The sequence below is a fragment of the Mugil cephalus genome, chromosome 1, assembly GCF_022458985.1.
Source record: "Mugil cephalus isolate CIBA_MC_2020 chromosome 1, CIBA_Mcephalus_1.1, whole genome shotgun sequence".
NCBI lineage: Eukaryota > Metazoa > Chordata > Actinopteri > Mugiliformes > Mugilidae > Mugil > Mugil cephalus.
In genome coordinates this window covers 53,071,213-53,084,996 of record NC_061770.1, presented here as the reverse complement: position 1 = coordinate 53,084,996, position 13,784 = coordinate 53,071,213, and the positions used below count along the sequence as shown (strand labels likewise).

Genomic DNA, 13,784 nt, shown 5'->3' with positions numbered 1-13,784 from the left:
AAGTGTTAATAGTTTATTTTCATCAATTTATCAATTAACAAAATGCAATGAATGAACAGAGGAGAAATCAAATCAACTGCCTGAATTTCTCAGCATTGAGGACACCATTAATCCTGACCAAATCCCCAACTCCATTTGCAGATATGCAACCCCAAACTTGCAAAGAACCTCCACCATGCTTTACTCTTGCCTGTACACATTCGTTATTGAATCGCTCTCCAACCCTTTGGTGAACAAACTGCCTTCTGCTACTGCCAAATAGCAGACCCAGTCCAGAGCACCTGCTGCCATTTTTCTGCACCCCAGTTCCTATGTTTTTGTGCATAGTTGAGTTGCTTGGTATTGTTTCCATGTCAGAGGTATGAGTTTTGGGCTGCAACTCTTCCAAGAAGACCACTTGGCCTTGACTTTGTGGCCAAGACTTCTACAAACAGTACAGTGGTGAAAAAAGTTTTAGGAAACCCCATGGATTTGTAAAATATAGCATTAAGAATCACTCTTAGGTCTTCAAGTGCAACTACTCTTAGTACAGTCACAGACATAATACCAAACAAATCCTAAAGCAGGTATTAAAAACTTTACATAAAAATACACAAGAAATTTTGAGTATTGGGTCATTTTGATACCAGTGATCCACTAGTGAAGGGCGTGCTTTTTATTAAAACACATGTTTTTCTGTTGCTGTGCTTCATATCTATATAAAGCCAGTCCATTTCAAAGTTTGTCAGAGACAAAATGGCAAAAACAAGGAACCTAATGCTGGAAACACACCTGAAGATACAGTCAGCCAAGAATGGTACAGCTGCCACCAATTCAGCAGGAAGTGAAGCTGCTGTCCTTCAGCAGTTGGATACACTCTGCAGAAGTACAGACAAATCAACAGCCTGGAAGACAAACCAAGATCTGGGTATCCAAAGGTTTCTTCAGCAAGAAATGGCCACATCCTTATCCACATTTGCAGAAAAGAAAACTGCCAAATGACATCACAGGAGCTCCCACAGCAGTGGTCAAACCAAACTGGTGTCCAGTGTTTCACACGCACTATATGTGGTTGACTTTTAGATCATGGCTTAAGGTCCTACAGGGCTGTCAAGAACCCTCTGATCAATGAGAGACTGAGGTTAGCCCGGCATCGTTGGTCCCAAGTACCCAAGACCTGGACAGTCAGGAACTGGAAGAAGATTCTGTGGTCAGATGAGTCCATTTTCCAGCTTTATCTTCCACTTGCTTATGTGAGGGTACGGAGGAGGCCAGGCCAGGCATCTCCAGCATGTACCTACCTGTGCCGTACCTACTGTCAAAAATGGTGAAGGCGGTATCATGGTTTGATGATGCATGAGTGCAGATGGTGTTGGTAATCTCACTGTCTGTGATGGCTTACCAAATATTGTGCCATTCTCTAAACCTACATGCTCCCTTCTGCACGTGCACTGTTCCAGTCAAAACTGGCTGTTTCAACAAGGTAATGCCGCTTGCCTCATATCCAGGGCAGGTAGAACTTGGCTGCAGGAGCACAGTATCCAGGTATTAGAGTGGCCAGGTCAATCCCTGGACATTAGCCCCATTCAAAATATGTGGGGGACTATCAAAAGGTCTGTTTCAAAGTGCAAACCAAAGAATTAAAAATAGTAATTCAAGAAGAATGGGGCAACATTACCCTTCAGCAGTTCGGCAGTGTAAAGGGCTTGTGGAGAACATGCCAGCCAGAATTAGAGCTCTACTGTGTGCTAAGTATTAATTTGATGATGTGATGGTTTATTTATTTTTTGTTCAGTTATGAACACATTCTCTGTGTTTTGTTGACCCCCCCACCCCCCCCACCCCCCCAACCCTTGTGTTATGTAGCGTCCCACAGCCAAAGAGCTGCTCAAACACAAGTTCATAGTCAAACACTGTAAGAAGACGTCCTACCTAAGCGAGCTGATTGACAGGTACAGGCGGTGGAAGGAGGAGGAACACAGCGACAACAGCTCTGAAGATTCTGATGGGTAGTTTCATCCATTTTGTTGCATCAGAGACCTTTCTATTTTTTTGTTTCTAAAGCCATAAGAGATATCTTGGTATTAGCTATAGAATGATGTGTGAATTAACATGCCTGTGTTTGTGTGAAGTGAATCCAGTAATAAAGAGAACAACGAGTCACCCGAGTGGTCCTTTACCACTGTCCGTAAGAAGAAGACAGAAGGCCGGAAGGTCCTCAATGGAACGGTTAGTACCATGTGATTGTAAATATACTCTATATGTCAGTAAAATTACTTTGGAAGTATGTTTTTATGAATGGAGAAATGTCCACAAATTTAAAAATGATGATTATATGTTTACATAGATTGAATCTGAGGTTCTGGCAGGGAACTTGTGGAAATGCTGGCCAGTTATGATTAGATTGTTAGATTATTAATGCAAGGCTTGAACAGTCATGTATGTCATCTAAGCGCCATGGAGTTGAATTTGTTTGCTCTGGTTGTTTGGAGGACTATCCAGTAGCTTGCAGAGAGATTGGTTGAAACGGCTCATAACTAAATCAAAATGACATGTTATCTAGCTACACCATGCTAACTTCTTCAAAAAACAAACTGAAACAAGGGCAACAGGACTTAGTTTCTGGAATGCATTTAATGCACGTTTCTTCTTCAGTTCTAAAGGACTGTTGAGGAGTTTTGGTTTTTATTAGGAATATCCATGAGTGTTCACCATTTGTAACTCACACGACTCGGGTTAGTCTGTTTATTACCAAATTCCTGTAGTAAGAGAAATTTGAGGTGTCCTGTTTTTCTCAGTAATGGGTTCTCACAAAACTACACACTCTAGATGTTAAGTTTATAGTGATGTAGCCAGTGGTCGAGCATCTTCATTTTGAGGTTTGCTTTTTGAATATGACAAAAAACATTTGTCACTGCAAAACAATGAATATATCAAGATTTTTTGTCAGATGTTGGAATTTTTAAACTTTTTGTACTTGCTCTTTAGTTGTGTCAAACATATGCGTTAATTTTTGTTTCTTCCATATACAGGATATATGGATAAAATAAGTATTGAACACATCACAATTTTTCATAGTAAACATATTTCTAAAGGTGCTATTGACATGAATTTTTCACACAACCGGAACCTTTCTTGAAGATTCCATGGACCTCATCTATGAACTCTGATTTTTAGTTCTTTCCATAGGTTTTTAATTTGATTTAAGTCAGGTGATTGACTGGGCCATTCTAGCAGCTTTATTTTCTTTCTCTGAAGCCAGTTGAGAGTTTCCTTGGCTCTGTGTCTGAGATCATTGTCTTGCTGAAATGTCCAACCTTCTTTCATCTTCATCATTCCAGTAGATGGCAGCAGATGTTTCTCAAGAATTCCTCTGTACATTTTGCCATTCATCCTCCATTCAATTATATGAAGTTTGCCAGTACCACATGCAGAAAAACATCCCCACACCATGATGTTCCCACCTCCTAACTTCACTGTCCATATGGTGTTTTTGGGATGATGTGCATTGCATTTCATGCTCCAAACATGGTGTGTGTTATGGAATCCAAAGAGTTCAATTTTGCTCTCATCTGACCAGTTCTCCCAGTATTTTACAGGCTTGTTCAAAGGTTGTGCGGCAAAATTTAAACAAGCGTCAACATGCTTTTTCTTCAGAAATGGAGTCTTGTGTGGTGAGCGTGCATACAGGCTGTGGCTGTTGAGTACAATAATTGTACCTGCTAATTCCAGGTCTTTCTGAAGCTCTCCACAAGTGGTCCTTGGCTCTTGGAAACTCTTCTGATCATTCTTTTCACTCCTCTCATCAGTTCCTCATTCATCAGTTTGGGCTGAACCACCTGATATTCATTTGTACTGACAAGGGGCAGGATGTCTCTTCTGATCACTGATAGATTTCAGCTGGTGTCTTGGCTTTCCATGCCCTTTTACACCTCCCTTTCTGAGTGTGTTCAATACTTTTTTATCTGTTCGATACTGTTATCTGCTATTTATTTAACTTAATTTCTGAACTTATTTTTTTCTTTCTATATGTGGATTACTTGGGTTGTTACCAATACCTGGTGAAAATTTCATGTTTATAGCACCTTTAGAAATATGTTTACTATGAACAATTATGATGTATCCAGTACTTATTTTAGCTGCTGTATATATTTGTTTGAATAATGAATTAATTAATCTCTGCTGTGGTGTTACTAATGGCATTGACTAGCAAAATTGTGTCATAGCCATACACATGTTAACAATGTTTTTTATGGCTATATGTTCAGCATCAGCAGACAATAAAACACCCTGATGGCTTCTTTATTGTAGCTGGCAACTTCAATCATGCAATCAAGATGGTGCTTCCCAAATTGTATAAATATGTAGATGTCAATTCAGGAAAAAGCAGAACCCTTGACAAAGTCTCCAACAACATTCCCAGAGCTTAGAAAGCCCAACCCTCCCCATACTTTGGGCATTCTGACCATCTTTCCCTGTTCTTAATACTCACTTATCCACCTTATTCCTGGGGCTGTTACTGGGGAGATCAGTATGGGTGTGACTTCCGGTTTGGTAGCGAAAGTAGCATTTACCAAGTTGCTAATATGACGCTATGGACGTTATAACGGTTTTTAACAAGTTTTAACTTTCAGCAACATTGCTCAAAATGTCCCTTCGGAGCTCTGGCCCCTGTTGTGCTGTTCATGGCTGTACTATCAACCAGAGGAAGCTAAATTTGTAGCTTGAGGAACAGTGTTTTGAACATGCACCCAGAACAAAAAGGGATTGCTCCTGTGTTCAGCGCTACAGTCTCCATCGCCTACCTACAGACAAGAAAGCCAGAACGATGAGGCTGAAGAACATAGATTTGAAGAGATTTCCGAAAACACTGTCTGCTCATTTCATTTCATCAACAAAAAGCCGATGGACGGAAACCCGATTCCTACTTTGTGGCTAGGCTACAACAGAGCACCAGAGAAGAAACGCTGGCGGGTTCTCAAATACTGCCCATTACAAAATGCACTCTGCAGTTCAATCAATTAAAATCTATTTCTAAGTCACGAAGCATATTACAATAATAATAACAATAATAGTTATTTATTATTATTATCATTATTATTACTACTACTACTACTACTACTACTATCATTATTATTATTATTATTATTATATCATAGTCATCATGACAATTAATATTTTTACCTTCCACAGTATTGCAGCTGCATGGCTGCAAGAACTCCCTGCTCCTGCAACACATGAGCAGCCAGCTGTTTGTATTTCACCTGCTGCTGAAACTAAAACCCAGGCCCTGTGATGTGGGACTTTAAGGATCTGACTCGGCTTTATATCTGGTTTCAGATACATGAGGTCGTGTCCCACCTCCTTTAACAAAACGCGACCGACTTTGTTGCTGTGGAGGTACTGATACGCCTCAGAGCTTTTAAGATTGTTCATAGCTTCGCCATCTGTGCCAGCGGAGTCAATAAAGTAGCAAAATATGCTTGTGTAAGTGATATGTGGCCACTTCTTCAGATTGTCCTCCCATCCCTCAAGTTGGTAGTGGTATGACAATGTCATCCCATTTGAGGTGTAAAAGATGATGTTCCCACATATTTTGTTTAAAGGATCGCTTCAAAAAAATCGGTTAGCGTCAGCTGTTAGCATGGTAAAGGCCAACTTCTGGCTCACGCCGGAAGTCACGCCCATAATTTGCGCAAATGATCATGGAGGCTAGGAATAAGGTGGATAGGCCCATTATCTGCCTCTTATTAATATGATCTAAGACTTTAAATACAGTATCTATTCTTGCTTTGAATTTTAACTATGTGAATCCACACATAGAGACACAATCCAATTTGAGTTTAATACAGAAATTGAAACCACAAAAGTAATGAAGTTGTTGTCAAGGTTAAGGTTAGGTTAAGTTTCCTGCTCCTCTTCTTCCTCCTCTGTTCAGAGTCCGGATCGGCTGAGTAAATCTGCCAGTCTGGTCACAGTCATCTCTCCTGTTTTCACTGAGGTTAGTATTTTTTTAATTTATTTTTTTAAGAAAGAAAAAAGAAATGCAGCTGCTGGGTATTTACAGTGTAAGTTATGCTTGTTAAGATATTTATGTGCATTTTATTTGGATAGAAGCACTGCATAATGCATGACAATATTTCAGCCCATTACATTAACCTTATCATTTGCAGCCTTCTTTACATCAATATGAATGATTTAAAATGAAGGAAGCGGTATGGAAATATTAAAAATAAGATAAAACTGAAAAATATACAATACTGTGCAAACATTTTAGGCAGGTGTGGAAAATGCTGTAAATTAAGAATGTTTCCAAAAATATAAATAGTGTTTATTTTTATCAATTTACAAAATGCAAAGTGGTCGAACATATTTAGTGTTATCATCCATTGCCTTCAAACCAGCATCAGTCCTTATAGGTACACTTGCCCAAAGTCAGGGATTTTGTAGGACTATGGACACCGTGGTCAACCAAGGAAACTGCAGCAGATGAAAAACACATCAAGCTTATTTCCCAGCAGTGCCATCAGCTCAGAACTGGCAGACACCAGTGGAACCCAGGTGCACCCATCTACTATCCGTAGAGGTCTGGTCACAAGTGGTCTTCATGGAAGAGTTGCAGCCAAAAATCTGTAACTCTGACATGAAAAGAAGCCAAGTGACTCAACTATGCACGAAAATATAGGAACTAAGATGCAGAAAATGGCAGCAATTGCTGCGGACTGCTGCCTCCTGTCAGTCAGGAAACTGGTGATCCACTGACAGATGGAGGGGTGCAGAGTGAGCTGGGCTATGCTCAGTGGGTAGGGAAATAGACACGTTTATACTGCAAACCTTGTATGCCACACAGGCATACCTGTAACACCACGAGGTCCAAGAGAACAAGGTCCCAGACCAGCAACAGACAAGGCAAAAGAAAAAAATAGCGCATTGTGCATAATGGAAGGTTGTACGCAAGTCACTGGCTAATCTCTGAGTAGGGTTGTGAGGATCTCAGTGCAGTGCGTAGTCGAACCCAGGAAGTTGTTGCACATCGAGTCACTGGGATCCTGGGTCTGCTGGGCCTGTTAAGTGGAGGCATGCCCTTGGCTAGAGTGGAGAACCCTCTCCTGGCTCCAAACATTACTCCAACGTAATACATAGAGCGCCTTCCTTCATGCCTCCATCAAAGGTCCCTGAACAGGCCAGACATCATCCGTCCTAGTTCCCTCAACATTAGGGCAAAAGCTTGTCGCCACTGAGCTGACTGTAGTGTCACCAGCACCAGCACTGCCGTCCTGTAGCAGACAGGGTGAGCATAAGGTGCAAAAGTGAATTACCGATGCGAGCAACCCGAGCTCCAGCATTATATGCTTCGTTATCCAGTCCTCAGTGATCCGGCACTACCGACGATCACATCCAGTGACTGTACGCAAAGCCTCATCGGGAGTCACAATGAGGGATGCTATATTTGGTTCAATGGAGGGCATGGTCAAGCAGGTCTGCAGTTTCTAAATATAATCCTTAGAGGCAGGGACAATAAAAGGATTGGAAGCACTACCTTATCTGAAAAAGGCAGTCCCTGCAGCTGGCTCAACTGCCTGCGGGATCTGTACTTGCAGGCCCCAAGCTCACTTTGTGAGCTCTCTTTGCAATATCAAAGCATGTAGGCTGGCCATGAGCCAGTAGCAGGAGCGAGGCCCAGCCCCAATCTAACACGGTCTTCACCACTACAGGGCAACAAGACTGAGGGTGGCTCAATGCAGGAGATGGGAGGGCAAATGCTGCCTTCACCACAGTGAAGTGTCTAGGTTGAAACAAAACGCGCTGTCGTAATAGTGTGAAACAAAGAGTAGCATCGAGTGGCTGCTGGCACCACTTTCACCTACACAAACTAAACAGACCGACAGCCGAAGTAATTATGAATATATTTCAGACAACCGTACCTCAAGTCCGGTTTCAAGAGGGTGAAAGCTCCGCAGCTCCGATTATAACAATCTCAGGGCTACCAGCGACAGTAAACTTTAGTTAAAGATTAGCATTCAACCTAAGCTACTACTGTTTGCAACTCGCACGAAAACAGGAAACGACACACCAGTTGGCCCTGGGACATATAGCTTTTCCAGGCCACCCAGGTGTTGTGATTGACATGTTTTTGGTATTTATACTCAACTATGCATACATGAAGGGTCTATACAGTGCTTGAAGCACCGCCTCTGGTGGTCAGGAGCGATGATATAGAACATTTGCTCAGTACTGTGAATAAAGACTATATTAGTAGCGCTTTCTCAACAAGCAAAAATTACATTTATATTCGATAGAACAAATTTAATCCATTAAGACATTATGAACGGACAAAGCCAGGATGTGGTAAGTCTTTATGCTAAGCTAAACCAACCAGTTTTTGCAGTTCAGTACTTCTGTTGCGTAATAGTGGCAAATTTGAATACAAAATGCTGCATTTGTTTTTTTATTAAAACCTTAGTTTATTGTCTTCTCCTACTGCAGCTGAAACAGCAGCACAAGGAGCACTCTGAGCAGCGATTGGCCATCGAGGAGCTTGAACGCAACATCCGATTAGCTGAAGAAGTCTGTCCAGGCATCATGGACAGGATGGTCACACACATTATTGCCAGGTACCACAAGTACGTTCGTCATTTTGTCTTTATGTCATATGTTTATTTTCTTTCATTTCTGGCAACTCCTTCGCATCTGTCATTTGGTTTTAATTGTTTGGTTTGTGGAATCTATCATAATTTGATGATTTTTACAGCTATCCCTTGTCGAGCGACCTATTGACTGTTTACTCAGCCCCTGGTTTCAGGTTTCATTTCATTTCTCAGTCTGCCCTGGACTTTCTTACCGGCTGACCATGCCTGGAAAACCCCCAAAGGGATCACTTCACACACGGCTTCAAACCATCCCAGTGCTTGCTGGAAGTTATGGTCAGATGCAGCAAACAGAGCCACATCAGCTGCAAAAAGCAGCTGGCGGAGTCCGCAAAAAGAAACCTGGCTGAAGAGATGAAGGTCCAAAGCAGGTCCAAAACAGGGGCGGGGACAAGGGACAGCCATGGCAGAAACATGTTTGACTCTATGTCCAGGATGTGGAAACAGCTCTTACTTTGGTTATACGGGGACCAGATGGCTTGTACCAACAGCCCCTGCATCCCGTACTCGGTACTCCCCACACTGGGAACACAGTCGTTGTCGTAGGTAAAGAGCAGGTCTGTTGACTATCTTTTACAGTATCCAGGAGTACACTTTCCCACGGAGGCTGAGCAGTGTGATACCCTAATAGTTGGAGCACACCCACTGGTCGCCTTTTCTAAAAATGGGTACCAAAACTCCAGTCTACCACTCCACAGCGACTGTCCCAGACCTCTATGCAACCAACAATATCTAGAGCCTTCAGCATCTCAGGGCAAATCTCGTCCTCCTTACCTTAGCAACCTCTGCTAAGGATATGGATGAGACTTGCTCCAAGTCAGCTTGATGGCTTTGCTCACCACTGTTGTCCACCAGCAGGTTTGAAGATTGCCGCCACAGGAGGCACCAGCAACATTCTGGCCAGAGCGCCCACCAGCCACTTCTACAGTGGAGGGTTTGAACATGGCCCACTCAGACGGCATCTCCCCAACCTCCCCCAGGGTGCATGTGAAGCTTTTACAGAGATGGGAGTTGATGATATCACGAACAGGAGCCTCCGCTAGTCATTCCCAGTTCACCCTCACTACACGTTTGGGTTTCCCAGGTCTGAACAACAGCCTTCACCGCCAACTGATATATCTCACCACCAGATGGTGATCAGTGGACAGTTCTTCACCTCTTTTAACCCGAGTGTCAGACACATACGACTGCAACCACAAAGTTTTTCATCGACCTTTGACCTAAGGTGCTCTGGTACCAAGTACACTTATGAGTCACCTTATACTTGAACATGGTTGTTATGCTTGTTATGGACATTCAGTGACCAGCACAAAAGTCCAGCAATGAAACACTACACGGTTTAAGGTCGGGAAGATCGTTCCTTCCAATTACTTCTCTCCGAGTTACTTCATTGTTAACCACATGGGTGTTGAGGTCTTCCAGAACAACTATGGAGTGCCGTTCTATACACAAACAACAATGTGAGCCTTCCACCCAGTGATTTGTAATCGCATGGAGGCAACCCTCATGTTCATCGGGGAAAACTCCACAGCACAGAGGCATTCAGCTGAGGACTTGCGAGTATCCCCACACCAGCCCAGCCCCTCTCACCCTGGGCAACTCCAGAAAAGGAGAGTCCAGCCCCTCTCCAAGAATTTGGTTCCAAGAGTTTGGCTCATCTCCACTTGGGGTCCACGTGCCTAGAACCAGTCTGTGTTGTCTGTGTCAGGATGGATGAATCTGGAGATAAATCAGCCCAGAACACCTGTAGCATAGATATGTACACATAGATGCCGCAATCATGCTTGTCAGACACGTCAACAGCAGCCATCTTGAGAAGGGATTTCTGACCAACGGTCAGACCGCTGTCAGTGCATCTGCATCTCTAAAATGTGTCAAGTTGGGTGGGTGTTGAGGTGAGGACCCAAATGCAGAACTAATGAAGCAGGCAGGAATCCAAGGGAAAGGTTTTTTTTTTTTTTAGGGATGTCCGATAATATTGGCCAACAGATAATATTGGCCGATATCGGCCTATTTTTGTAATATCTGTTCATATCATTGGAAACAGATAACATAATGCCCGGGTTGTGCTGCTGCGCGCTCCTGCTGCTGCTTGTGGGGTCCTGAGACATTTACCGGTGCGCGATTGGTGACCTTATCAAACCGCACCTGGAGCCAAAACAACAACACAGTGTAGCTAGTGTGACTAACATGTTGCTTGCAACCTAAAATTAGTCTGGGTGGAAAAAAAAAACAAAAAAAAACGCCTTCATATATCGGTACAAGACAGGAAATCCAGAACCTAACAAAATAAAACAGGAAACACAACACATGACCTGGACAGACATGACGGCAACAACACAAGGAAGCACGACAGATGGGAAACTAAGAAACTTGACAAAATAAAACAGGAAACACAAAACATGATGACAAAATAAAAGACAGATAAAAAACCTTGACAAAATACCATACTTTTGTCTTGTGGATGTTCATGTGAAAGAAACACCAAAACCAAGCAACAGGGAATAAAATTTCATAAGGAAGAAGTTATTTTATATTATTTAATTATTATGAAAGTGTTGAATTTGATGTATGTCTTAAACTATCATCATATCATCGATCATATATACTCTTTCTGCCTTCCTTATTTCTCTCGTTCAACCTCAGATTCTCAACAAAGTGAAGAATGGATCAATGGAACCCCAGGAAGTTTCCACACGGTGGCGCTGGAGGTAGAAAACAGAGATGCTTTGCTGTGCAATGTCTCCTGCTGTACACACACACTTCAACACTCAACATACACTTAGACACTACTACTATAATATATGTGTATATATAAAACCACTATGTATCTGAATGAACTGAGATTTTGAAAATTCAATGACTTCAATGACTTTTACTTTGCCCAACTTTTGGATAGTAAACCATTTATTTTATTTCATCTCATTTCTGTGTGTACCCATGTTGTTTGACATCAGTTGAGACAGATTATATGGCAATATATTGTTGTCTTTCGTAATGCTTTTTAATTACAGTTCCCTCATCCAAGAATTCAGTCAGGTCAGGTCCTACCCCTCAAAGGCAACAGGTAGTGCAATAAGTTTACAGCAGTGGAGATTCCTCATTGATTTGTAAGTCTAATATCTTTAATGTGATAAAACAAGTCACTATAAAATTGCAACAAATTGTGGAATTTGTGAAACTGCTGTGAAACTATGTCCCATGGTTAGGGTTACTCATTTTTGAATTTGTACTAACAGAATTTAGATGGGCCCATCAGCTAGTTTCCTGCTAACTAGCAAGCGATCCAGCAAGCTATTGTTGAAGTTGCCTGATGTAAATGCCAGAATTAAAGTTGGTTAAAATGGATGCCATTTAAATTTGATAGATGTTTGTAACAAAACAATGGTAGAACCTGAAATTCTGGGTTTTGTGTTATTCAGAAAGGCTTCATATAAGATTTCAGAGATGGAACGCTGTGCATGCAAGACCTCCACTCATGGGAAGTGTGCTAGTCTGTTTGCAAAAAGTTTGTGAAATCTTAGATGTAAACAGTTTTTTGTTGTTGTTGTTTTGTTTTTTTAATACAACACTGGATTGAGGCGAGGGAGTGAAGGGAACTGTAATAAATGATTTGTACCAAAGACACCATAATACTATTACACACTATCATGGTCACTGTATATTTTTGTGTTTTTATAAATCATAAGGGATACAACAGTGATTTTTTTTTGAGGGGAGAAATGTAAAATGAAAAATAGATTTTACAGTAATGTACTCCTTTTTTGCTTGTTTTGTCGCAGGACTTAGAGAATTATGAATAAATATTTAAGTTTGATTGACAAGCTTGTGTTAATCCTGTTTATTAAAGAAAAGAAGAAGAAGACAATTATCCACAAACCTACTATTTGACTTAATCACCCAGAATGTTATTCTGGTCTGAATGTTATCAAGCTATAGCTAGGAGTCACAACTGCAGACTTCAAGGGTAAGTGTCAAAAGTTATGTGAAACCATTTTGAATAATTTATTGACACTGTGGTATCATGAGATACCACGCTGGGAGGGTCAAACCTGCTGAGAACATCCGAACTCCGTTTTGTTTTCACACTGGAAGACTCAGATTTGGAGAATTACATCGAGTACCAATACTGCCACTTCAGTATGTACAAGACAACCCAGAAAGATACTTCTAACCAACCCAAATAAAAGGAAAAATTCTATCCACTGACACAAGCGATCTACAGATAAAATCAAGGTCTTTCATCAATAACAAACTTGATTTACTGGTCACATTGCATAACAAAATAAAATCCACTCAAGTCTAGAATTTGCACATTACTACATCAAAAAATTAGAACAATTCAGCAACTCTTCAAACTACTTTGGAACACTCATCTTTTCTGAATTACAAAGACAAACAGGTATCATTAAAAACGGGAACATTTCAGAAAACAAAGCCATCATTTCATTAGATGCAGAAAAGGCATTTGACAAAGTTAAGTGAACATTTATTTTTTAAGCATTCTACGCAGAGTTGGTTTTGGGGAGCTGTTCATCCATTGGATAAGAACACTTTATACTTCACCAAGGGCCACAGTTGTATATGTTCATGTGTGTTGTGTGTGTATGTATGCATGCATGCATGTATGAGAATATACACAAATACGCTACCCGTCTTTACTACAATTATTTCTTACATTACTACTAGATTCAGTACTATAACCACGTTATCCATTATTACAATAAAACTTAATATAAATACTATATATTAAAAGTGTGGTGCATACACAGTCAGGATACAGGGGAAAAGAAGCAAACAGAAACAATTATTGATACTATTTTTACCAGAGTATATTTGGTTCCAGGGTCTGGACTATCTTCAACAGAGTGCCAGGACAAAATGACAAAATGGGACAAAATCTCCAGTCCCAAAAAACAAAGAAACAAAAAATAACTGCCTCCCTGACCTAAACTTAGTATAATCGTATCACTCTGGACACCCGATGGTCCTCATTTCTTAATTCCTATTCTCTTGTTTTGTTTGTTTCTAGAAAGAAACCAAAACAAATAAGTTCAGAAATTAAGTTATGTGTAACAATTTAAAATAAAAGAGGGGAAAAGTTTTGAACACACACACTGAACACAGAAAGGGAGGCGAAAAAAAGGCATGGAAAGC

General features: G+C 41.1%; 1 protein-coding gene across 3 annotated transcripts in view; it reads left to right on the top strand.

Annotated features, from left to right (window-relative positions):
• LOC125023249 (serine/threonine-protein kinase 26-like) overlaps positions 1-12,371 on the top strand; it is a 92,011-nt gene extending 79,640 nt beyond the window's left edge. The window contains exons 8-12 of one of the 3 annotated variants that reach the window (XM_047610394.1): positions 1,846-1,988; positions 2,112-2,208; positions 5,918-5,980; positions 8,467-8,603; positions 11,274-12,371. In XM_047610394.1, the coding sequence (XP_047466350.1) occupies positions 1,846-1,988; positions 2,112-2,208; positions 5,918-5,980; positions 8,467-8,603; positions 11,274-11,289 (456 nt within the window). In that variant the 3' untranslated portion in view covers positions 11,290-12,371. Of the gene's footprint in view, positions 1-1,845; positions 1,989-2,111; positions 2,209-3,711; positions 4,285-5,917; positions 5,981-8,466; positions 8,604-11,273 lie in introns of those variants that run through there. The other 2 variants (XM_047610401.1, XM_047610410.1) reach the window with 2 other exon arrangements.
• Positions 12,372-13,784: the final 1,413 nt, after the last annotated feature.